General features: G+C 37.5%; 1 protein-coding gene across 5 annotated transcripts in view; it reads right to left on the bottom strand.

Moving 5' to 3' along the window:
* Window positions 1-27,105, bottom strand: part of FOCAD (focadhesin) — a 322,164-nt gene that overhangs the window by 32,653 nt on the left and 262,406 nt on the right. For all 5 annotated transcript variants that reach the window (XM_073021655.1, XM_073021653.1, XM_073021657.1 and 2 more), the window contains 7 exons: window positions 21,534-21,681; window positions 19,518-19,637; window positions 17,623-17,745; window positions 17,092-17,169; window positions 16,050-16,121; window positions 14,337-14,439; window positions 12,380-12,460 (listed from right to left, as the gene is read on the bottom strand). In XM_073021655.1, the coding sequence (XP_072877756.1) occupies window positions 12,380-12,460; window positions 14,337-14,439; window positions 16,050-16,121; window positions 17,092-17,169; window positions 17,623-17,745; window positions 19,518-19,637; window positions 21,534-21,681 (725 nt within the window). The remainder of the gene's footprint in view (window positions 1-12,379; window positions 12,461-14,336; window positions 14,440-16,049; window positions 16,122-17,091; window positions 17,170-17,622; window positions 17,746-19,517; window positions 19,638-21,533; window positions 21,682-27,105) is intronic.

The raw sequence follows: 27,105 nt of genomic DNA, 5'->3' as shown, positions 1-27,105 counted from the left end.
GGCCACATACTGTATGGTTCCATTTAAATGACATTTAAAGGAAAGGAAAATACATAGAGACAGAAAGCAAATTATTGGTTGCCAGGGTCTTGGAGAAATGGGAAATGGGGAACAACTAACTGTTCAACGGGCTTAATGTTTCCTTGTGGGGTAATGAAAACATTCTGGAAATAGTCGTGATGGCACCACAATATTGTAAATGCACTAAACGCCACTGAAAACTTTCAAACGGTTAAAATGGCATGTTGTATGTATTTTATCACCAAAAAAGCATAAGAAGCTTAGAAAGGGATGGATGAGTCTTTAGAAGAAAAAAACAGAAGCCACAAGAGAAACTGATACCACGCAGCCCCTGAAAAAGAGAAAAAGAGAGATACAGTCTCAGTGCCTGATATCTTTCTGTTCTTGATACTCCCAAAAACAAAGTTTCTGTCCTTGGATTTCTGTGAAACCTAAGAATCCTTGCAATAAGTATTTTTGAGTTAGTTGAAGTCCGAGTCATTGCTTTCTGGAATAAAAATACCCTAACACAACTGCTATGTAGACATTGGCCCTGTCACTCCACCGAAACTGCCCTTGCTAAGATTTCTAATGGTCATCTAAATGCCTAATTCAAGGGTATTTTCTCAGTCTTTCTTTCCATACTTTTCCATATAAAAAAGTACCATGCCCTCATTCCTGAAATAACTGCTTCCTTAAGCTTCTGTGTTCTTCCTCTGTGAAAGTTCATCTACTTTCATAGTTTTAAATTTTACTTATATGTTGAGGAATATAAACCCATACTTCTAATCCAGGCCTTTCTCCAATATTTTAGACTTATTTCCCACCTGTACCTTCTCAAAAATCAGTACATTTCCTTAGGCTACCCACTAACCTGCTCCCTCCTGCCAACAGGTAGGTAAAACTAGCAGTGTGCCTTCCAGTGATGCTTCTCTCCCCTCCAATAAATGCTCTTTCACTTTTTAAAAATGTTGATGCTCTGGCTCACGCCTGTAATCCCAGCACTTTGGGAGGCCGAGGAGGATGGATCACAAGGTCAAGAGATCAAGACTATCCTGGTCAACATGGTGAAAGCCCGTCTCTACTAAAAATACAAAAATTTGCTGGGTGTGGTGGCACACGTCTGTAGTCCCAGCTACTTGGGAGGCTGAGGCAGGAGAATCACTTGAACCCAGGAGGCGGAGGTTGCGGCGAGCCAAGATCGTGCCATTGCACTCCAGCCTGGCAACAGAGCAAGACTCTGTCTCAAAAAAAAAAAAAAAAAAAAAAAAAGTTGACGCTCAACACACCTGCCACTCTTCTCTGCTATGCTACCAGTAATTGGTGTTTTAGTTGTGTTCCATCTTGAGATGTAATATTGGGAGTTCAAGAAATATTATTAGAGAGTTAATCATTGCTATTAGTATTATTTTTTCTTTTTTGAGACAGAGTCTCGCTCTGTCGCCCAGGCTGAAGTGCACTAGCACTATCATGGCTCAATGCAACCTCCGCCACCCAGGCACAGGTGCGCACCACTACACCTGGCTAATTTTTTGTATTTTCTGTACAGATGGGGTTTCACCATGTTGGCCAGGCTGGTCTCAAACTCCTGATCTTAGGTGATCCACCTGCCTCAGCCTCCCAAAGTGCTGGGATTACAGGCATGAACCACCGCACCAGGCCAACCATTGCTATTATAAGGAAAAAAAAATTCTGACAAATAAAGTAAATACATCTATAAACACATTCATTCATTCAACTATTTACTGAGTATCTATCTATTAGGTATCAGGCACTGACTCCAACAGTGGAGGCAGTGTTGAACAAGACAGTATAGGTCCCTATGCTCGTGGAGCTTATATTCTAATATGAGAACAAACAAGCAAGGCAAAATCAGGTGTAATAAATTATGTGATTAAAAAATGCTATGAGAGGAGTTAACTGGTTGTCTATTCACATAACTCCATGCTGATTACACATATGCGCTAAGTATCTCTACACAACATTGGCTGCAGATAGAAGTCTTTTATTTCACATTAAAAAAACCCACAAAAATTAAGTTGCTTTTTGGGGTCTTTTTGGCACATGATTCATAGAAATAGTTTGATAAACTGGCAGACATTATAGTAAATATCTATGCAAGAATTACATCTCTCCATTTAAGAACAATGTATCCAATTCTGTACTGGAAATCATTAATTCTAAATGCAGTTCTACTTTAAAAAAACTCTCAGAGATTGAGTATTTTCAAAATTACATAAAAATTTTTTTCCAGGTACTTTGAGAGAATCCACTACAAAGACTTTGGAGTTTCCAGAGGATCTAGGGAAACAGGAAACGCATCCAAACTCTCTTCTAATACCAGGAGCCCATGTGAAATATGACCATTTTCCAGATGTTTTATTCTGAAGACAATGAGCTCTCCTTTGACAGGACAACTGTCACCAATAACTGCACTTTACACGTTGCTTCTATATTCACTAGAATTGACCTAATATACATGCAAGTGTCAGCAACAAAGAATAGGGTTGAAAAATTACATCAGTCCAATAATGAAATAAATCTTCCACATTTAAAAGGGCAAGGAATCAATACTGAGTAGTATAACTAGACTCACACAAAATTTTCCACTATTTGTAGGGAACTGATTCGGACACTAACTGGAATGAGAGGAACTATAGTAGCTGTTGGAAATGGAGAAAATATTTAGCTGTTTCATGCATTTTGGGGAAGGTATGGAAAGAAAGAGAGGGAGTCCCAAAGCCAAGGGAGAACACAGTGAACTAGTTCCTTCCCCAGAGATCTTTAGCACTGGACAAAAGAATCTACATCTAAACAACAGGAATGATCAGTTCCTTTATACAGTGCTTTGTCTTTCAAACAAGTTTTTTAGGTAAAAAGAAATAATGAAATGCTTTACGGACAATGGATTTGGAACTGAGAATGCCTAACAGTACTTGTTAAAAAGATCCAGATGTTGTAAAACCTGGAAACAAAGTTACTGTAAATCTCTTATCCAGTTGACAGCCTCAAAGAACCCTGATATAAATGGTATATCCAAACATAATGCATTAAAACAGGACCCATTATTGCATATACTTTGGCTACACAGAGGATCAGATCTCAATGCCACAATTCACATGTGTAACCCTTATAGTAAAAAGTCTGGCAACAAGTAGGCTAACAGCCTGAGTCGGTATATCTTCCATCACTAGCATATTGCTTTTGTGGTTTGGACATATCTTTACTTTCTCCAGCTGAATGCTGCTTACAGGTAACTTAGCTTAGAATTATCTAGTGTGTGTATGTATGTGTGTGTGTGTGTGTGTGTGTGTATATTTGTGTATATGTTTACAGTTATAGATCAACAAATATTAGAAAACTATTACATGTCAATCTGTTCTAAGTACTTAAGATAAAACACAGCTATTCTTCCTGTCCATTGAGGAAATTACACCTAGTCGGAAAGACAGACTTTAAACAAAGAAGTATAAATAATTATGAAAATGATGATACATTAAAAAAAAAAGAAAAAAAAAGAAAATGACGACACATATATTAAGCACCATGAAAATATATAGGAAAGTATTACATAAGTAATCTAACTTAATCTGGGAACATCACAGAAGCCCTTATCTTCCCCCACCAAGGAAAGAATATTTAAATCAAGATGAAAAGGATGAGTAGGATTTTTTCCAGACTAAGTCCATAGAAAACACAGGCAGAGAGAATTACAGCATTGCCTATTAGTGGAAACTAAGAGATGCCTAGTCCCCTGAAAGAAACTACAATCAAGAAAGTTTTTAAAATCAATCGATGATTCTGATACATCAGACGGACACTAAAGGTTGATAGGTTTTCTATCTTAAGACCGAATATTTCAATAACATTTTTTTATTAAAAGCAAAATATCCCAAGGCCCCTTAAAACCAGGAAGGCCACAAAGTAGGGTGGCAGTGAGTGGAGACCTGAGTGAGGAAGGCAGTTTAGGACAGTGGTCCAGTAGGGACAGTTACATCCAGGAGGATTGGACAAATGAGCAAATATATTGAGGATAATGAGAGCCAAGGTTCTTACTGTCAGGGAAGGGAGTTACAAATACGAAAAGAAAGACTTTCATTACATATATAGCTAAATGCAGAAATAAATATAGATGAGAGAGAATAAGCACATATGTTTCCTAGCTCTGTCCATTGAAAGGGCCTAGAGACAAAGATTACCCCAGCAGCAATGAGATGCTTTGCACACGGATGTTAGCTTCTAAATACCAATCTCCACTAAAAGAAACCTGGAGTATCTATTACAGGGCTGAGGATTATACAAAATAAACCTAGGACATCTTCTTGTGCCACAAAGGAACTAGTCAAAGCATGAGAGGGTCATGTCAAAAGGACACAAGAGCCAACTTGTAGAGGCTCTTATTGGTCAAATTAAACATTTTGTTCAATTTATTGGACAAATTGAAGATCAAAATAATAGATAATTGAATAGTTAAATAAAATAGGAATTTAGGAGTGTACACTAATATTGAGAGAGAGAGGAACTGAGAGAGAGAGGAACTGAGAGAGGAGGGGAGGGGAAGGGAGGGGAGGGGAGGGGAGTGGGGAAGGGAAGGGAAGGGAGGGGAGGGGAGGGGAGTGGGGAAGGGAAGGGAAGGGAGGGGAGGGGAGGGGAGTGGGGAAGGGAAGGGAAGGGAGGGGAGGGGAGGGGAGGGGAGGGGAGTGGGGAAGGGAAGGGAAGGAAGGGGAGGGGAGGGGAGGGGAGGGGAGGGGAGAGGAGAGGAGAGGACAGGAGAGGAGAGGAGAGGAGAGGAGAGGAGAGGAGAGGAGAGGAGGACAGAAACCCTTTCTTAACAGCAGAATGCCTAATAAAAAACGTAGATGGATTCATGGATTTTTTAAAATCAACTTTTTGCAACTATCACAGTAATAATTCGGGCAAAAGTACTAGTGAATGCTAAAACTAATAGGTGAAAATAGGATGAAAATAGAATATTTGTGAAGTCTCAAAACATCTCCACAAGAAAGATTTACTGAAGATAAGGGTAAAAGAATAAGTTCATAGTGGAGAAACCTAGAAAACAAGATCCAAGTGATCAAAGCTCACCACCCCAGTGGAGGGAGCTCAGACATCATGTGCCACAGATGGGACGTGGTAAGAAGCGCACAGCTACACGTCTGTCATACTCCTACCAAAAGTGACCCCACCTAACTCTAATATGAGAAATATCAGGCAAACCCAAATTAAAGAGCATTCTATAAAATAACTGGCTTCTAATCTTAAAACTAGTTAAAGTCAAGAAGTCACAGAAAAAACTGAAGAAGTGTTCAGGTTGAAGGAGACCAAAGAGACACAATAAATAAGTGCAGAGCAACATTCTAGTTGAGATTATTTTTTTATTAAAAACATCACTGGGATTGTTGATGAAACCTGAATAGTGCCTCTGGCTGAAAGGAATGTGGAGTTTTTCTTACTGTTAAAAAAGGAAGACAATTTTTGCAACTTTTTAATGCATTATACAACTTTTTTATGTTTCAAATTGTTTCAAAATAAAAGGGTAAAAAAATACAAACAAAAATAAATTCAGAATAGAGAACTCAGAAATTAATCTACATATCTATAGCAAACTGATTTTTGACAAAAATGTCAAGAACACTCAGTAGGGAAGGACAGTCTCTTCAATATATGATGCTAGGAAAACTGGATATCCATATACAGAAAAATTAAACTAGATCCCCCAATCTCTCGCCCTACAAAAATCAACTTAAAATGCATCAAAGACATAAATGTAAGACACAAAATGATAAAACTGCAAAAATAAAACATAGGAGAAATGCTTCAGGACACAGGCCTAAGGAAAGATTTTATGAATAAGACTGCAAAAGCATAGAAAATAAAAGCAAAATAAATGGGATTATATCCAACTAAAAAGCTTCTTAGCAAAGGAAATAATCAACAACATGAAAAGACAACCTGCAGAATGGAGAAAATATTTGCATATTATTCATCTGACAAGGGACTAATATCCAGAATATACAAGGAACTCAAACATCTCAACAGCAAAAAATAAATAATCTTATTTTAAAATGGGGAAATTATCTCAACAGACATTTCTCAAAAGACATACAAATGGCCAATAAACATATGAAAAACTGCTCAGCATCACTAATCATTAGGAAAATGCAAATCAAAACCACAATGAGATATCATCTCTCCTCAGTTAGGATGGCTATTATCAAACAAACAAACAAACAAACAACAGCAAATGCTGTTGAGGATGTGAAGAAAAGGGAACTCTTTCACTGTTGGTGGGAATGTAAACTCATGTACCCACTATAAATAACTGTAGAGAGGTTCCTCAGAAAACTAAAAATAGAACTACAATATGATCTAACAATCCTCCTACTGGGCATGTATCCAAAGGAAAGGAAATCATATCAGAGACATCTGTACCACATGTTTATTTTAGCACTATTCACAATAGCCATGATATGGAATAAATCTAGGTGTCCAACAATAGATAAAAGGATTTTTAAAATGTGGTATACATCCACAATGGAATACTATTAAGCCATCAAAAAGAATGAAATCCGGCTGGTCATGGCAACATGGATAGATATGCAAGACATTATGTTAAGTGAAATAAGCCAGGAACAGAAAGTTAAATACCACATGTTCTCACTCATATGTGGAAGCAAAAAGACAGGTGATCTCACAGAAGTGAAAAGTGGAACAGAGAATACCGGAGGCTGGGAAAGAGCATGGGGAAGAAAGAGATAGGGAGAGACTTGTTAAAGGATACAAAACCACAGTTAGATGGGAGGAATAAGTTCTAGTGTTCTATCATCCCACTGTAGGGTGAGTATAGTTACCAATAATACATAGTTTCAAGTAGCTAGGAGGAGGAATTGAATGTTCCCAACACAAAGAAATGATAAATGTTTGAGATGATAGATATACTAATTACTCTGATCTGATCACTATACATATCATCAAAACATCACTATGTACTCCATGAATATGTATAATTACTAGACAATTAAAAAATAAATTTAAAAAAAAATTCCAAATTTACTTAAAAAAATAAAACCAACCTTTTAAACAGTAAATAAATGTACAAATGTTCAGACCTTCTGGCAATTATATGCAAATGAGAGCAGTCTTAATGCATTACTTTATACCTTATCGGCTTTTATTGTTATCATTTGTTTACTGGGCTGCTTTTTGATATGACATTATAATAGAAGGAATTTATTCTTTATATTGTTTTATAAGTACTGTTATATAAAATGACTCATAATCCTTACAAAACTCTATAAAAAAGAGTTAATTATTTTCTCCATTTTACAGAAGCAGTCAAAGCTTACAGACACAGTTTGCCTGAAGTTATACAGCCAGTAAGTAGTGGAAGTGGGATATGAACCCAGGAAGCCTGAAGCCTAGGCTTATAATCTCTATGTTTTATATTTTTGCAAATTCATACAGGGCTGAGGTACTGAAAACTGGTACAAGCTTTTTGAAGGGCAATGAGACCTGGCCATCCCTACAGTCACCAAATCCTCGGACTCCTGCTCACTACATTACCGAGAACTTCCCTGAAGGAAAGCTGTAGCAGAAGAAAGCTATGTGCATAACGATGTTCACTAAAAGCCAGGCATGGTGGCTCATACCTGTAATCCACTTTGGGAGGCAGAGGAGGGCAGATAAATTGAGGCCAGGAGCTCAAGACCAGCCTAGCCAACATAGAAAAACCCCATCTCTACTAAAAAAAAAAAAAAAGATATCTACCTACCTACATACCTACCTACCTACCTACCTAACTACCTATCTTTGGGCTTGGTGGCACTTGCCTGTAATCCCAGCTACTCGGGAGGTTGAGGAAGGCCAGTCACTTGAGTCTGGGAGGCAGAGGTTGCAGTGAGCTGAGATCACGCCACTGCACTCTAGCCTGGGCATCAGAGCAAGACTCTGTCTCAGAAAAAAACAAACAAACAAAAAAAACAAGATGTTCACTAAAATCGAAATTTTTAAAATGGCTAATGCTAAAATGATTAAGTTTATTATGACTTATGAATTTGATGAAATATTCTCTAGCCATTTAAAAATGATAATTATGCTAGGTATGGTGGCTCATGCCTGTAATCCCAATATTTAAAGAGGCTAAGGCAGGAGGATTGCTCGAAGCTAGAGTTTGAGGCCAGATTAGGCAACATTGTGAGACTCCATCTCTACAAAAAGTAAAAAAATTATCTGGTCCTGGTTGTATGTACCTGCACTTCCAGCTACCTGAGGGGCTGAGGCAGAAGGATCACTTGAGCCGGAAAGTTTGAAGTTGCAGTAAGCCATGATCGTGCCACTGCACTTCACCCTGAGTGACAGAGCGGAGACTTTGTCGCATAGATAATAGTTATTATTATATTATTGTTATGGTGATAAATGAAAACAGGGAAAGTTTATAATATAACATTAAGTTCAGAAATACAGGCCGGGCATGGTGGCTCACACCTGTAATCCCAGCATTTTGGGAGACCGAGGCGGGCAGATTACCTGAGGTTGGGAGTTCGAGACCAGCCTGACCACCATGGAGGAGCCCTGTCTCTACTAAAAATACAAAAAATTAGCCAGGCGTGGTGGCACATGCTTGTAATCCCAGAAGCAACAAATTAAGTAATATCCAGAAATGGTAATAGCTGTAGAGTCATGGGATAATTGATGACAGTTTTCCTTCCAAACATTTTCATGAGGTTTATGAAAACAAACCTCATGAAACAATAAAGGAATCAAACATACCAAAAACATATCTTATTGACAAATGTCCAGAAAACCATGCAATGAGAGTCTTCTCTTACTTCCTCAAGGTTTTTTTTGGAAGACATGGGTGCTAATTATGTCCATTTACATGTAAAGTTATTTTTTTTTCAAAATAAGACAATAAAATAATATAAATTTTATGGCACAATATAACACATACACATACATGTAGAAGGACATTATGAAGGACATATCTATAGTGGCTATCTCCAAGTGGTGACATGACAGAGGATTGTCTTATTTTCTTCTTTATACATTTTTAACTTAGTGTTATATATATATACTGACTTCTAATAATATTTTTTAAAGAGTTGTACAGGTAAACTATTCCTAAATTAAAATACTCAAAAATCACACATAATCTTGGCAACCAACTCCATGATTTCATCAGAAAATAGGACAGCTTTCTCATATCATTATTCTACACTCAAGAGTTCACTAAGTCTGTTCCCTTGGCATATTTCCTTCTCAACAATTACCTCTCATGCTAATAGTCCAAAAATGACTGAAGGAGCATACGCCTACCTGTACTTTGTATATAAGCCCAATACTTACATACACAGATCACTGACCAATGAATCCATATCAAGAAAGAAGGCCATTCATAATGAGTATTACATGGACTTATAGTTTGCTTAGTTAATACTTCTTACTGGGAACTTTTAAAGCCTAATAGGAAAATATAAGCTTAGAAAGTGTTAGTCACATTCCCCAGCAATATAATAACAAAAAATAATGATATTATATAGAAATATCTAATATTAGCTTTAGAAAGAATCACATTTATTAAGTACTTTAAATGTTTCTGATGTATTACAAAGGAAGTGGATAAAATCTTGATGAGATCTGAACAGCCTATGATCTTGAGAAAATCAGAAATCAGACAAAAGAATAAAAGTAGAAAAGAAGCAAAACAGTAAGAGTCAAAAATGAGAGGCTCTTCAAGGGGAAAAAAATCCATGTTAGGAGGAGTTATATGATAAGCAAAGATTTTAAGCCTAGCATAGTCAAGAAATGTTCACAGAAATAGATAATAATGAAAACAAAAGATTAGGGAACAATATATCTGATAGAGAATTCCCAGGGCTATGAGAGAAGAATGGAGAATGTCACATGGTGTAGCAAAACAAACAAACAAACAAAAACCAGTTATAGTCAAAACCATGAATTGAATTATTTAAAAACTGAAGGAATTTCATCTACTTAGTATGGTTTTAAAATGTGGGTCTGCATGAAAGAATGGATGCTATGAACATCTTATATGTTCTATCACATGAGTACTAAAGTTAGTATCCTAAGTGAAAAAGCCCTAAACATTAGAAAACAGATTAACAGATTCACTATCTCAAATTTGATTGGCTAAATTTGAGACCACCATGCCCAATCTCATCCTGGCACAAATGTGGATTGGGGATGGCCCATCACATTTCTTTTCTCTAGTGAGTTGCTCAAGTTAAAAGTAGCACGCAGAGGCAATGAAACCATGCCATCCCTAAAATTTTCTGCCTATGCTAAGCATTATTTTTATTTTCTAAAACCATTTATTCTTCAAAAGAGTTCACCAAAGTTGCCATCCTTCCTATCAGCAGCCCCATCGGGCTCTGATGAGTGACATCCAGACTTTAAACTCAAAAGCTGCTTCAGAAGGGAGTTATTAAAATTCAAATGAGCTGGGTATATTGAAGAAGAAAACACTCGTTTGCATGCACACCTCCACATTTGGCCATCCCATTTAGCCCCATAGAGCAGGGTCTGGTTTTGTTTTTGTAAATGGGCTTTGGAGGCGGAGGTCAGCCTCCCACGGCCCCCACTCCTCTGGGGTCATCATTAGTAATGTGTAAGGCTGAATAGACTTTCCTCTGAATCTAGTCAGCAAACCTGACAAAACGACAGCCCTCTCCCACAACCTGAAAATGCCAAAAATCTGATTGGTAATAAATATGGCATTCTTAATACTTCATTTATTTGTTTTAAAACAGTTTTCAGCAAGACTGCACATAACAACACTGATTCCAGTTCCACTTGATTTTTCAGCCTTATAGCAGAATATTTCCTGTTGTACCATGACTACAGAATTGTAAAAATGTTACATTCAACCAAAAATTTCCCATAAGATTCAGAGAAAATTCATGTCTGCCAAGAAATATGGGTCTGGGGAGGTAGACTAACATTTTATTCACTAGAAAAGAAAAACAGTCTATCTTTCATTTGACCTTAAGAATTTTTACTTTTATTTCTCATGAAAATATCTCACCTCATTTTAAAAGTTCGTATCAATAAGCAACCTAACACGAAATACAGCAGAAATACATACATATTCCTAGCATTAGTTTGGCCATGAAAATTTTAGATGCTCATTTAGTAAGAATTTCTACCTAATGAAGACATCTCTACTATAATATTTATTTTAAGTAGACTTAATTTATGGTAACATAAACAATGAACTAGTTGTACATTATAATATATGATCTGTTTATATATAAATGTGTCAGGTACAACAATGACATAACCATATGTCAATTTTTACTGAGGATAAGTAAATCATGCTAATTCAGGACCCCAGAATAATAGCACAAATTCTAGAACTCCAGAAATTAATGGAATTTGTCTCCAGGCTATGAAAATATTCATAATCTGGAAGCTCCAGGGATTACTATACCCAGTGGGAAATCAGACAACACAGCTTTAACTTCCCTTCCAAAGGTAACATTTTACTTCCATGACCCTCACAAATCAAACTGCCACTTTCAGATTTTTTCCAGTCTTTTTGGTTATTTTTTTCCTTTCTAAAATTGGGATGGTCTTGCTGTAATACAGGCACTGATTTTGCCCAGACTGACCTAATCAAGGAAGACTGACCTAGCCAAGGAAGAATAAAATTAGTAAATCCATCAATGAAAGAATACCACATTAATGAGGCTTATTCCTGAGCCATGACATGTTCAGTTCTAATCCATTTTTTCCTCACAGCCCTGAAAACTATATGCGTATTATTAAGGAATATTTATTCCATAAGTTACATGGCATTGTTCTGGCTCCAGTTAAAAACAAAAGGCACTCAATCTCTGTCTTCAAGTTGCGTGTACTTTAATGGGGGTGGCAGCAATACAGAATCACAAAGGCTCAAATATGTGCAAGGAAAAGAACACAAACTAAAAATAGGAACTAGAGCCAGTGACTTCAACAACACAGAATAATTACAAAAGATGCAGGGAGAAGATCTACTTGCAAGACAGATCCTGGGATAGAAACTGCACCCAGGTATGTTTTCTCTTTCTAGATCACACTCACTTGAAATGTAATCTGTGCTTGTACTTTTGAAAGGGCCAAATGGGAGATTAAGATTTTCGCAGAGCCACCCATGGTCAGGGACAGTGATTCTAAGAAACCACACAATGTGTATATTTATGTACCGATTATTGTAGCTAGTTGCTGGTCATCTCTATTGCAAAGATGGTTTAGTAGACGAAAATATTCACCCCTTCAGATTTGTATTGCTTGATTCTACAGAGGCATGCTTAGGGTACACAAATTTGCTTATAACAACATGCAGCTAGAATGATAAAATTCAAGAAATGTGCTCACTTGCCTTTTTTTCCTCCTGTAATGAAGAAGCCAATGGCTGCTCCAATAAAACTGCTTTCAGGCAAATAGCTATAGTCAGTAGGAACTGTGGAGACAGAAAATGATCAAATTAACCAGTGAACTTGGCAGGCCTAATGAAGGAAAGATAATGATCTCATGCTGCCATATCAACCTAGAGACAAACTGGAGATGTTTATGCCATTAATCTCAGCACAATACTTTGTGGCTGCAACTAATTCTATTAGATTAAGTGACTGGCCTTGAAGTAATCACTTAAGCTATGCAAGCAAATCTAAAATGGTGGCAAACTTAGTAAAGTCTGGAAAAAAAAAAATCACAGAGGATGAACACTTGAGTGAATCGGTTAAAAAAAAAATCCGTTCCATATTGTCACATCGATGAGCCCCAATCCAGTGACCTCCTCAGAGTCAGCAAGGAATCTGATAAGCTTTGAGGCTGAGGTAGGTGCCACTTCAGGACATGCTGAATCAGATATATGAACCACAGAAATTCAACAACTAGTATTAACAGCACCAGTCCCTTACCTAAGGCAGAGACATCTAAGTGACCAACATGTGCAAATAACCAGATGTGGTTACTAAGCTGGAATGGTGAAGCAGTGACATTTATGCTAGTTGAGTCCTGAGTGTCTCCTAAATTCTTTTCCTTCCAGTTTCCCATAATTGTTTCATGAGATGGTTTTTACTGCAAGAAATGACTCAATTGGAAAATTCCATCAGGAACAAGTAGCTGTACTTTTCCAGATACACAATCATTTTGTTCAGAAGAACCTGGGTATATGATGATTCACTAGTACCTGATTTGAGTACATGCGGGCCAGACCAAATATCCCATAATATGGCAATTAAAAGCCTATATAAAAAAGTAAAAGCCTGACATAAATATCCTATCTTACCACGACACTGTGAGATCCCTGCCCTTCAAAACTAGTATTACCCAGGGCTTCCGGTATGACTAAGTTTTCTTATTTTTTCCATTTTAATATGGTAACTTTAGCTGTCTAAAGTTCACTACATTGCCAAGGCTGTGGACCAGTGTCCTATTTCCATAGCTACAGAATGACTGAAGGAAAGGAAAATGGTAATTACAGAGGCCCACATTTATGTTAATGCCATCTGTAGACTACTTGTTAGTGGGTAAGTAAAACTAGGTTTTAATAAGGAATCATTGGTACCTAAACCTCTCTGGCCTGGGTCCAAGATAGCCAGTGGGTCAAAGTCCTATAAAGAGCAAGGAGCAGATGTATCAACAGTCATGCCTTCCCCATAAAATCTCCAAGTACAAATGCACATTACGCATGTGGGGACTGCAAATATTTTTTACTGCTTTTACCAAAAAGCTAGAAATAGAAAAGGCCTTGTTATAATAAGACCCAGAATTTCAATTCCAAGGCTAAGAAGGTGCAAACCTTTAAATGTATTTACTCCATTATTTTTTCAAAATCAGAGGCCAGAACAACTCCAGCCAAATATGAAGAGGTTTTTAATGAAACATGAATACTATACAAACTACCATTACATCTAGCAAAATAAATCTGTTCCAAGCTTGAAGGACCTGTTTTCTAGTTTCTAGATTTGTTACCAAATTAACTCTGTATGTAACTCATGTAATCTTTCTGAGCCATGAATTCTTCATTTGTGAAATATAGGACACTGAATGTCTAAACTGTTCTCTAAGGGAGACAGAGAGAAGGAGTAAAAAGAGTATGAGCTTTGGAGGCCAAAAGATCTGAGTTTAAACCACATGTCCACCACTTACTGCCACATGACCCTGGGTAAGTCAGGAAGCCTTTCCATACACCATTTCCCTCTGATGTAAAATAGAAATGGTAATACCCATTACTTAGGGTTGTTGTGAAGATTAATGCTCTTAACAAAGTACAGAGAGCTGGGTCAGCAATCCCTCCCTTCAGCTACAGTGTTTTACGACTTTAATCTTACCAGAGGCTCTACTTTGACTTGAGGATAGAGTAGATAGATGAAGATGTCCAAGAAGCCAGATTGCATTTGACTGGAGACCAATCACCCCAGAGACACTAATGACCTACAAATAAAAAGTTAACAGTTCAATGATGGGATAAGATCCAAGTTCTGTTTAATAAAAGGTCACTCACAGAAAGTCACCAGTCATTTAGAAGGTGGTGGCTTGGCTGGCAATGAGCAGTCCTATGACAAGATGTAATATCATGTGTCTAGTACACCATACCTAGGTCATACAGATACTCAACAAGTATCTACTGAATGAATGAATGATTCATTCTTTAATCATAGCAGAAATAATTTAATCATACTAGCGGTTTTCTCAAGTTTCACTGAGACTGGTCTCGAAGTTTTCAAAAAAAAAAAAAAAAAAAAAAAAAATGGCAAAAAAACAAAATCCAGAAAGTAGAAAAGGGGTGATAGTTACTTAAGATGAAAATACCTCTAAAAATGGAAGGAGATACCTTTTGTTCTCTTCTGTAAATTATGCTCTACTGCTGCTTTATCATTCATGATAAGGATTTTTAAAATAATAATTTTCATTTACAGATTTTTCTCCCACATTATGGCAACTTAAATTTCAGTAGAATCTTTTTTGAGTATATTTCTATTCATACATGCAAAAGAGAGTTTTGTCTGTTTAGAGATTTCTGTTTGTTTTTAAAAGTCTCAATGACTAAAACTCCTTTATGTGGTAGGTATTATCAGCTACATTTTACAAGAATGAAAACAAGTATGCTAAATGAAAAGGATAAAATATAAAGTTCTATATACAGTAAGAATACCAACTATGCAAACAAAAGAATACTTGAAAAGAAGTATGACCAAATATCAGTAACAGTTGCTTCTGGTTTGAAGGACCATTGGTGATTTTTTTCAGCTTCTTTCATTATGTGCTTTCAAATTTTATGCAACAAATATAATCGTTTTTTAAAAAAATCTTAAAAGATAAAAACATTTCTTAGCAGATTAATATATCTATTCTTTAGTCAAGATATGCCCAAATATTTTTATCAGTGACATCTGAACTAGTGCCCCTTGACCTTTCTATCAAGATCTGCCATGCCCTTTGATCACTTTCTCTTTTTCCTTATCTTTAGGGCCTGACATTCGTTGCAGAATCAGGCTTTAATTTTTTTTTTTGAGATGGAGTCTCGCTCTATCACCCAGACTGGAGTGCAGTGGGGCAATCTTGGCTCACTGCAAACTCCGCCTCCTGGGTTCACACCATTCTTCTGCCTCAGCCTCCTGCGTAGCGGGGACTACAGGCGTCCGCCACCACACCTGGCTAATTTTTTTGTATTTTTAGTAGAGACGGGGTTTCATCATGTTAGCCAGGATGGTCTTGATCGCCTGACCTCATGATCTGCCTGCCTCGGCCTCCCAACGTGCTGGGATTACAGGTGTGACCCATCAGGCTTCAATTTTTAAGGAAAACCAATGTCAACTTAAGTTTACTAAAAAAGTGCCAGTTTTTTCCCCCTTCCAAAGGTAGTGCAACTTTGTCAGTGAACACAGGTCCATACATCACTCCCAAATGCCTCTTGAACTCAGTGGAAATAACCAGAGACTTTCCCATTTTCCAGGTAAAACACGTTGTTTTATGTAACAGAAAAAAAGACAACAAAGGAGGATATGTTTTCCCACTCAAGGATTTTAAATTCACTTGCTTACCTGAGTTAAGGTTCTAATGACTTCATTAAGTCTGCCTTGAAAATGAGAGGTCTGGATGGCTTCTGATTTCAGCTGAAAGAATAAGAAGAAATACTCATCCCACCCACCCCCATAAAAAAGTAAAGAGTTATATTCCCGGTGCATGAGCTATCCATCTTCTAAGCTATGAAACAGTTTATCATTATGTCCTTCTATTTCAAATACATAAGCTATGAGCTCCTCAAAGCAGGGCCCTATGCTTTATCTTTTATTGATTTCCTGGTAACTGTTCACTGTGGCATGTAAGCAATCACTCAATCAACTTTTACTGCATAAAAAAATTCCTTCAAAATTACTTACAAACATATATATGTCCACTGTGAAAATATTTTGAAGTTAAAGAACAATTACATAGATATACATCAGACATTACAGATGCAAAATGGAGTTTCTTGCAAATAACTTTTTTTTTTTTTTTTGAGACGGAGTCTCGCTTCGTTGCCCAGGCTGGAGTGCAGTGGTGCAATCTCCGCTCACTGCAAGCTCCACCCCCGGTTTCATGCCATTCTGCTACCTTAGCCTCCCGAGTAGCTGGGAGTACAGGCGCCCGCCACCACGCCTGGCTAATTTTTTTGTATTTTTAGAAGAGACGGGGTTTCACCGTGTTCACCAGGATGGTCTTGATCTCCTGACCTCGTGATCCACCCACCTGGGCCTCCCAAAGTGCTGGGATTATAGGTGTTAGTCTGCACCCAGCCACAAATAACTTTTGAAATTTCTTATCATTCAATCATCTTTTCTCAGGCAGGGAAATATGTGGAGAGCACCTAAGTTGGCCAGGTTTAATCCCTATAAACCAAATTAAACAAAGAACAAACTTCTATAGAAATAATCCTTGGTTAAGTGCAATTATTCATACAGCAAGGCATTAAAAAGCCTGGTATAACTATTACCATGAGTATAAGTCCTTCTGTTCTTAGCATACTAAGACACTGAATATTCTTCTCCTGCTATGGCTGTGTACACATTTAGATGTCTTCTCCTCCATGGTTCCTTTCTTTACCTGCATTACATCCCCTTCAGAGCCTACCAAGGCCACCATGCCGTGAAGAGCTGCCAGACAAAGCATTGTGGGAGTGCCCTGAAAACAAAGCATCAGAATATGAAAAAAGGGACTCAGGCCTTGGGTTTAGATTCTATAAAACTTATTATGACACAGAGAAATAAATGGTGGAAATGGTAGCAAACTTATAGGGTCAACATAACCCGTATAACTGTACCCAAAATGGAAGCAGACTAAAAGTAACAGATTAAGGTTGTTAGATCATGGGTGGATTCTTGCTTTTATTTTTCAAAAAACAAAATGTTGTCTTAAAATTAAAACACAGACAAAATAGCCAGTTCAAAAAAATTATAATAGTTGACAGAATGCATTATTTATAAGGGATTTAAAAGTATGTGATCTCTTTCACTTAAAATTGCCTATTATTTTACCACTAATGTATATATCTCAGCAACTCCTACAAGTGATCCAATAAAGTAGTTCTTTGTCCATTATAAAAACATGAAATAGCATACAACAGGTGACCTCTACCTCTGTAAGAACAATTCTGATCCAGGCAGGAAGTAGTTTGCTGCTCAAGTCTTCAGCTTTTCCATGTCCACACACAGACAATCCATGAACTATGTTTCCTAAAGCCAGGGCAAAACCTGAAGTCTGATATAAATAAATAAAAATGGGGTGAGAAAAAGAAAAAAAAAAAAAAACAGATTTGGAATGTTTATAACTAGCAACTTAAACACTTTTAGTGCTAACTTTCCTACTGACAAGTTATATTTGTCATCTGAAAAATCAGATACTTAGTGTTTTTTTGTTTTGTTTTGTTTTGTTTGTAATCTAGACTGGTTTGCATCATAAGCTGCAGGGTCTAATTGCAAGGAATTCAGCTTCAGTGAGTAATTTATTTTAGGAAAGTAATACTGCACTATTGAGCAGCTTAGCTCAAACAATCAGAAGAGGTTAGGGTGAAAATACCAAGGTAGACCACACGAAGTCAATCAACTCCTAAACAAAAAGAAAACATCCCATAATAAGCACAGTATAGGAAAACCTCTACCTTTCAATTTTTCAAAACTTACTCTGAATGTAACTGAGCAGGTAAATAACCATAAAACAGTAACAATAATATTACAAGCTTAAAACCAATTAATTATGCAATAAACCATTATCATCAATATTAAGACACTGAAGAAACCTTTAAAAAATCCACATGGGGAAATTCTATAGCATGTGTAATCAGATAAAATATTTTTTCAGTTTTTTTTTTTTATTGTAGCAATGTACACATAAAATTTATCATCTTTACTGTGAATACCAGTTCAGTGGCATTAAATACACTCATACTGCTGTGCAACCAATACCACCATCCATCTCCAGAATCTTTCCCTTGAAAAACTGGGACTCTTCACCCATTAAACAGTAACCGCCCATTTCTCCCTTCTCGTAGGCCCGGGCAACCACCATTCTACTTTCTGTCTCTATGCTTTTGACTACTCTACGTAGCTCATGTAAGTAAAAGCACACAGTGTTTGCTTTTTGTTATTTGTTTATTTCATTTAGCATAATGCCTTCAAGTTTCATCCATGTTCTAGTACACATAAGAACTTCCTTCTTTTTTTTTTTTTTTTTTTTTTTTTGAGACAGAGTCTCGCTCTGTCGCCCAGGCTGGAGTGCAGTGGCCAGATCTCAGCTCACTGCAAGCTCCGCCTCCCGGGTTCACGCCATTCTCCTGCCTCAGCCTCCGGAGTAGCTGGGACTACAGGTGCCCACCACCATGCCCAGCTAATTTTGTGTATTTTTAGTAGAGACAGGATTTCACCGTGTTAGCCACGATGGTCTCGATCTCCTGACCTCGTGATCCACCCGCCTCAGCCTCCCAAAGTGCTGGGATTACAGGCGTGAGTCACCGCAGCCGGCCAGAACGTCCTTCTTTTTTAAAGTTGAATAATATTTCAGAGGAAACATTTTAAGGTTATTTAATTTAGTTTACAGGTACTTAAATTTTCCTATACATATTTAGTCATGAGTAGAGATTTTCTGCCTTGAATTTTCTGAAGTTTGACTTTATCAGAGTCTTCTATGTATTCATATCTTTACAAGTTTTTGTTTCTAGGCTTACATAAATCTTATATTCCCTGGCCATATATTTTATGATCTTATAACTATGGAGTAATAGTTAGAGAGAGAGAAAAGTCTATCAATACTCTCTCAAAGAAAAAAAAATGTCTACAGAATGAGACAGGGGATAAGGAGAGAAAAAGACATCTGTGACTGTTGGCTACAGCTGTGAGAGAAGAGAATAGTTAGAAGTTCCTCAGTTCTAGACACAAAAAATATCCCATTATACTCTAATTCAGAGTAAGTCAAAAGCAGAACTTAGCAGCAGCATGAGACCCACAGAGAGAAATAATCAGGGCACACATTCCAACCTGCTGGCTATTCTCCACTAATAGTCGAAGCTTGTTCATAACATCCTCAGCCTCTGCAGCCTCAATAATTCCAGCACTGAACGCTGATGTACATACACAGCTAAGTGTGTAGGCAAGGACCTGAGAAGAAAATACAGCAGAAAAATGTGTCTTCAGGAGGAAAAATAAAAGAACTTGGTTTAGTTGACAAGATATTCTGTCAAACTTCCCTCCAGAGTAAGAACTGGATTCAAATACATTTCCCATGGATTAAGCACTATTTTGCTGCCTAACTCATATTGTAACATTTCTTAACAATGTGATGATGGGCATGACTATTCCTACTTCATAGATAGGAGCTTTGAAGCTCAGTTTCATGTAGCTAGCAAGTGACAGAGGAGGGATTCAAACCCAGGTCTTTAGACTCATAATAGTACATTTCTTTACCATATTATGCCAGAGTACAGCACCTATCAACAGTAGAAGGAAACAGATTTTCATCACCAGTGAGTGCTACTAATTAATTGCCATGCATTCCCATCCAAGGTCAAACAGGAGAGGAAATTCAAAGAAGTGAAACACTGCTCCATTAAGATTCCCTAGGAGAAGTAGTGGGGCATAACTGGAACAGGAATATGGATTCTGGAGTCAGATAAATTGTATAAAATAGGAATACTAATACCTGCCTCATAGCACTAGTGTGGGAACTTAATATGTTGATGAATGAATGAATAAATAAAATATGAGTAAAAAAGAATGGTGGGAGTGGAGCCAAGATTTGGGAATATGTCCCAAATTGACCATTTACTAGCTAAGTAACTTTGGGCAAGTCACCCAATCTATCTGAGTCTCAATTTTTGCACATCAAATTTAATCATCCCCTTTCTGCTGCCTCACATTTTCGTGATAAAAAACCTCCCTTATAAGAATGCTGTTAAGACAAAGTAGAAAATTCAGCTTCTAGCACTGGTTGATACGGCATGAAAAATGTAAGTGGTTTCTAAGGTAGAAATTGAATAATAAAACATCAGAGGGGAGAAAAAACTGCTTGCTTAAGGCCTTATAAATCAAAACATCACAGATGCATCAGTTATAAAAATGCTGCTTTCATTTATAATCAATTTGCTCCTCGGTTGCAAGATTTTTTCTTTTGGCTTAAAAAAAAAAAAAAGTACTTTTAAATCACACTTTACACTGCTTTAAAAATGGAAATGTAGTGCATGTCTTAGAACAAAACTTCATTCCTCTGTGCCCAAAGAAATTCACCAATTCAACAAGTCCTATTGCTGAAAGCAGAGGAGCTGAGCAGGGAAACACAGCAGCCATTATGTACTCATCAATAGCTCGTGGGCAGGCTGGGATAAAATAGAATCTGTTCTAATGAGAGAGAGAATCAGGCCAGGCCACGAGGTCATACTCTGCTCCTCTCAAAGAGGAGTACAAGCGGTCCAGCTTCACCTGGACAAAATAGAGACGGGCATGACACATGCCTGAAATGTCCCATCTAAAAATACTGTTAACACACATGAACTGGGTCACATGAACTCCAATTCTGCATATTTTTGCACCACAGCAGAAAAAAACTTTTTTTTTTAAGTATGGTAAAGGGAATTTCCTCAATAATATTTTATGCTAGCTGAGATTTAAAAAAATTAAATGCCTTTTGATCGGCAGTTTCTGAAGCTTATTCCTGGCCATTTTTGAAAGTTACATTTGGCTTGAGCACAATTCTAAAAATCTCTAACTTTCTTCCAGAAACTGCAGCTCTTCTTAGAAAGTGCCTTCTAGTGATGCTGAGTTAGGTTTTATATTCACTAAAGGCTCTTATCTTATATGCCACATTGAAGTCTAAGTTGATTTAAACTGCCACACAATTTGAAAACCTTATGATCTAACATTGGTTGTTTGCCATTCGGATTTTCTCTTTGAGGAAGAATTTAATTTATAGGGTCACCAAAGTATGATAAGTCCAAAATAAGTGGCAAGAAGAAAACAAAAGAGAACAGAGGGGAAAAAAATGTAACCTCCATCTCCTACCTCCTGAAATGTTCTGCTCTGGCTCCCACTGTCATCTAGGTACGCAGACAGCTTCCGAAGCGATGCTGCCACATGAACGCGGGACTGCATTTGGCTGCTGTGGCTCATGAGGGACAGAACAAGTCCAACTCCCAATATACAGCCCGTGCTTGGATGTCAAAAAAGATGAGGTGTTAGGATCATAAGCAATCCACATAATTGCTCTTCACTTACCATGGGTGTTTACAGTGCTCTCAAACCTCAGTGAGATGGCTGGATTCAAATTCTGCTGCCTAGTAGCTGGTGTGCCCCATCATCCCTGACAAGTACACCCACCTCTCCCCTCAAAACGAACACCTGACATCTAAACAGGTATCTGTGGCCCATGCTAGTGCCGTGCACCCCCTAGATAAAAACAAAAGCAGGAAAGAGTTTGACTTAAACTTTATGGGTGAGAAGAGGAAAAGGCATAAACCAGCTCTATTTGTGCCCTTACTGAAATGCTGTAGTTTTTCCTGTACTTCCCCTACCTGCATGTTGAATATACTGTGATCAACTGCATAAGGAGAGAAAAGACTAAAATTCAGGATGTGAGCTGAGGACATCTGACTAATAGCAAAGAAGATAAATGCAAGGCATGATTATGAAGTACTACTAAGCGCTTCATGTTTCCTAGTCAACTTCAACAAGTGGAATTTCTTTCCTAAAGAAACTGTGTATTTGTGCACAATGACATTAATCCTTCTCTCCCCTCTGATCTTGCAGAATACCACTGGGTCAGAAGAGAAAATGGACAAATGACAGGCTTGTCAAAAGTTACCCCATGTGACAATTCAATTGACATCTAGGGCTTTGTGTCCCAATTCTCCTGAATGAATATATACCCATTTAAAGAAAATAATTGTTCTCTCAGAAAACTTCAAGATAGTATGGTAAGATGATGCAGCTTGTGGTAATACTTTAAAGAAAAAAGCTTTTGTCATTGTTTTTTAAATGGAGAAAATGCAATAATTTTCAGAAATCACCCTTACTCTGGCTTGCCTTGCCTCTCATCACGATATCTGCTGCTGAAGAAAACACTCCAGGGCATTTCCCCGATAATGTATCTCAATGCCCACATGTTAGGTCATTTTGCTCTTAAACGGCATCTATCCCCTCGGTCAGTGTCAAGAACATTTGCATCATTTTATAAGCATGTTAGTTACTTCCCCCAACACCTCTGTGCAAATGGAGCACCCACACCTAAAAGAAGACACCCAGAAGGATAGACAGGCTACAGGATTTGCTCAAGGTCACACAGAGAGCATCCAGCAGAGCGCAGCCAAGACAAGAAGATTTTTTTATTTCTAGCCTTCTGTCCCATCTGCCAAACCCAATGCCCCTTTCAGTGCCCTGCATGGTGCCATGATGAAATACGTATGAGAAGGCACCATATCTCAAGTGTGTTTTTCTAGTTTCTGTTGCATAACAATCAGCCATTCAAAAACCCTTCGTAAAGAAGCTACTACAGTAACAATCTATCATTAGTCAGGCAGAACTGCTGTTACAGCTTCGTAAACTTAACAAGCTCAACTAGCATAATGCATTTTTGACCAGTTAAAGCAACACCTAAGATCTCTACACAGCATGCTTTTGAGACTAATCACATTTATGGAAGAGGAAAGGCTACTCTTGACTAATATGAATGTAAAGCCTTTGCTATTATTTAGAATCTACAGGGAAGTATAGAATCTATATTGATGCATACAACCATTTGACAGAATTAGGCCAAAGATATAATTAGACAAAATTTGATTAATACTTTGACAAATTTGACATTGTTCCCTCTTTGACTATTTAACTGCTACCTATGCTTAAGATTTCAAATGTTACTTCCTCAGAGACATCATTCCTCGCCCAGCAGAGAGCCTCTTTAATACTCTCCCACAGCACCCTGTGCTAATTTACTTCATACAATTTTAATTATAAACTCTGATGAAAATTATTTGGGGGATTGTTTGATTATTATCTCTTCCCTGGCCTCAAAGTTCCATAAGGGTGGGTACACCTTTTCTGTTTTTTCCCTACCACAGTATCTGCTGCACCTAGTATACTGCTTGGCATATACAAGCACTCAACCAGTATTTATTGAAAGCTGAAGAACTAACCAAATGAAGAATTTTAAGAGTCTAGAGTAGAGAGAAGATCTACAGAAGAAGAAAAAAGCAAGACTTGATTCTTATGTTTAGTAGGAGGCAAATTTTATGAGTAGTAGAATTCACCGAACATATCATCCAAGATTCAACCAAGAAAATTCAGTTTCTGTTTCTTGCCAGGCTAACTGCAGAAAGAGGAATACTAGGCTCATCTGGAAAACAAATTCCTCTCAAAGTTCATGCCAATAGAGTTTATCTTTCTGAATAAACAAGGAAGTATGTAAGTCTTGCTTTTCAGGCTATCCTGGGCACACAAAAATCTCTATCCCCTAGATTGAAGCCCCTCTTTTATCATATCAGGGGACAGACACATTAAGGCTTTGAAAAAGACATTTCTGTTTCTAGTCCACATTTACCTAAAATTTATCATAGCAATTATTACTATAACCTAAGCAAGGTTATAACTCACTAGTGATTCTATTCATTGCTACAATGGCAGTTAACTGACTGGTGTAACAGATGAATATATAACAGTGTATGTATATACATGTGCCAATGTCACTGTTATGGCATATACACCTATTGCCCCTCTAAATAGGTCCCCTCTCATTTCACTCAATTTTCCAGTATGCACCAAGAACGTAGTCCTAAAACTTTATTCCTGATTTCCCTCTGATTTCTAAATCTTCTCTATTTTAATGTGTTTATTTTTGTCCTAAATCTTAAAATGTTGCCCCAGGTGCTTAGTTCAGCAATTCCACATATTTACCTCATTCTAGCTTCTCTTTGATATGTCTGCCAGCTTTGAACCAAGAATAGCTTGGGCAGAGTTGGCTTTTATATCTTTCTGTCCACTGAAAGCAAAAAGGAATTAGGTGTTGGTGTCTTCGACAGAGGAAACAAAAACAAATTATAATATTGGGTATAAAACTGAACTTAGGAATTGCTAACATAAACGTTCTGTAAGAGTGCTAACAAATGATAAAGAGAATTTGAGTTTTTAAATTCCATACACTATTATGTCATTACTTAGTTGAAACTATTATCAGAGTATATTAAAATATCACCAGCAAAAGAAATCCTGAAACTTAAAAGCTAAGCAATTCTGATGTTTGTGTTGCTGTATCAACTCAGATATAATTAATTTTTTTCTAAAATTAATCAGAGATGAATCTTCAATTCCCTAGTTTACTGTAGGCAATCCTGCAGATTAAGTACTAGGCCATCTAATAATTAGTTCTAATAACAGTTAACATTTGTATAGTGCTTTGTAAAGGGCAAAGCACTATACAAATGTTATCGTATTTGTAAAAGCTCAGTAGTAATTAACCAAAGCTTGGGTCGTTGATGACTGCATGACTGCAGTTAGGGCTGTGAGGATCACAATGGCACAATGAGCTACCACTAGATGGCAGTAAAATGTTAGTGATAGGCTCACCAATACCAGCCAGCCCAGGTGTGCGGTTCTTTCAGTAGGGACATGTCCATTAAATCAGGGAAGCACAGTGAATTTGCTCTGGGTGAATTCTGTCATTTGAGGGAGCACGCTCCCACATCTATTAACTACCTTCTAGTAAGACTTCCACTGTTTCACTTGAGGGAGGCTTGCCCTAGACTCCTGCAATCTCATTAGATAAGGGAATACTTTACACCATGAGCCAGGCTTTCAGGTCTGGGTCTAGTTAGAAAAGCAGAAGTAAGAATTAAAACATTTTTAAAAAATGTGGGTGACATTTGCACATCAGAAAAAAACAAATACACAGCATACTGTCAAGCATCAAATTGCTTTCTTTCTATTGAACTGTGTTACCCATACCGTGTTATGTAAGAAAAATGGCTTTGAAGTCAGATGTCCCAGGCTCCTCTCTTGGCTCTGTCACTTGTTAAGTATATGACCTTGAACAAGCTTCCTATATGAGACTCACATTCTTTATCTGTAAACCAAAGTGATGATGATTCCTACTTTAGTATCATGTTTAGGTTGTGACATGGATGTAAGTCCATGAGAAACAGATATGAAAATGCCTAGCTCGGTATACAGCTGCTCAGTAAGTATCAGTTGAATGTGAAGCCAAAAAGAGAACTATGCTGGGTGCAGCGGCTCACATCTGTAATCCCATTACTTTGGGAGACTAAGGTTGGGAGGATTACTTGAGGCCAGGAGTTCAATACCAGCCTAGGCAACACAGCAAGACCCTGTTTCTACAAAAATAAAAAATTTAGTCAGGCATGGTTGCATATGCCTGTAGTACCAGCTACTTGAGGCTGAGGCAGGAGGACTGCTTGAGCCCAGGAGGTTGAACTTGCAGTAAGCCATGATTGTGTCACTGCACTCTAGCTTGAGCAACAGAGTGAGATCCTGTCTCAAAACAACAACAACAACAACAACAACAAAAAACAGAAATGCATAAGGACTGACACCTAGAGAGCATTAGTAATGATGAAGCACTTAACTGTAGGACTAACAGTTTGGAGAGGATGGAGGAAGGGCTTCTTGAAGCTCCTGAGCTTTTAATTGGGCTCTGATAGGCAAGTTTCCACTAAATGGACAGGAAGTCCAGGCCTACCAATACAGTTGTTCATTAAGAAGGTAAGAATCAAGAAAGAAAGAAAGAATGAAGGAGTAAGAATCTTATTAGTAATAAAAATAAATTTTAAAGTTAAATATGCTTAGACATATGAAGTTTTTAAGCACCTCAGCATCTGCATGGTGGGTAATTCATCCCCGTGGTACTCCTTACATTTAAACAACCTTCCTGAAAACTGATGGAGACAATGCCTGAAAGACATTCCTGACTGTGCCACTGGTTGAAGCTTGCGGCATCTTAATCTCAAATTTTTTCCAAACTTTATAACATCTTGAGCTACAGCTATAATGAACATCTTTGGGTGGTATGAGGAGGCAGGAGGAATGAAAAGAGACATAAAAATATCTTATTCCTTGGTTGTAAAAGGCAACAATACAAATGCATGGATTAGGTTCAAAATCTCAACTCTTCATTGAATTCAAATAACAGCTAAATTTCCCTATTTTTCTCATTAATCATTTTCTACATTCAAGAGACTTCAACCATGCCATCAAACTCTTTCTTTACTCATATTCAAACCACACTCTTAAGAAGTCACTTGACCCCAGAAGTGTTTCTTGATAAACTAGGTGAATGGCACTAGTTCCTCTCCAATCTTAGCCTGCATCTGAAAGAAGATCCCATAACTACCACCTACTAAATGGACATTTTACTTTATTTACTCCTGATGAAATCCTTTACACATGCAGCTACCACTACCGTATCATTTACCCTTTTGTCAGTCTGAAACTAACAGTATAGAAGGTATGTATGTAGCTTTAAACTTATGTTCCTAAAGGCCAGAAATAAAAACACTGATTTAATGCATATCTGAGCAGTGCCCATAATATCAAAAGGTAAATGAGTCAATAAACTGGAAGTTAAAGCTTA

Source organism: Chlorocebus sabaeus, chromosome 12 (genome assembly GCF_047675955.1).
Source record: "Chlorocebus sabaeus isolate Y175 chromosome 12, mChlSab1.0.hap1, whole genome shotgun sequence".
In the NCBI taxonomy this organism is placed as follows: domain Eukaryota; kingdom Metazoa; phylum Chordata; class Mammalia; order Primates; family Cercopithecidae; genus Chlorocebus; species Chlorocebus sabaeus.
The sequence above is the reverse complement of the archived record's forward strand: the minus strand, read 5'-3'. Positions and strand labels throughout refer to the sequence as shown.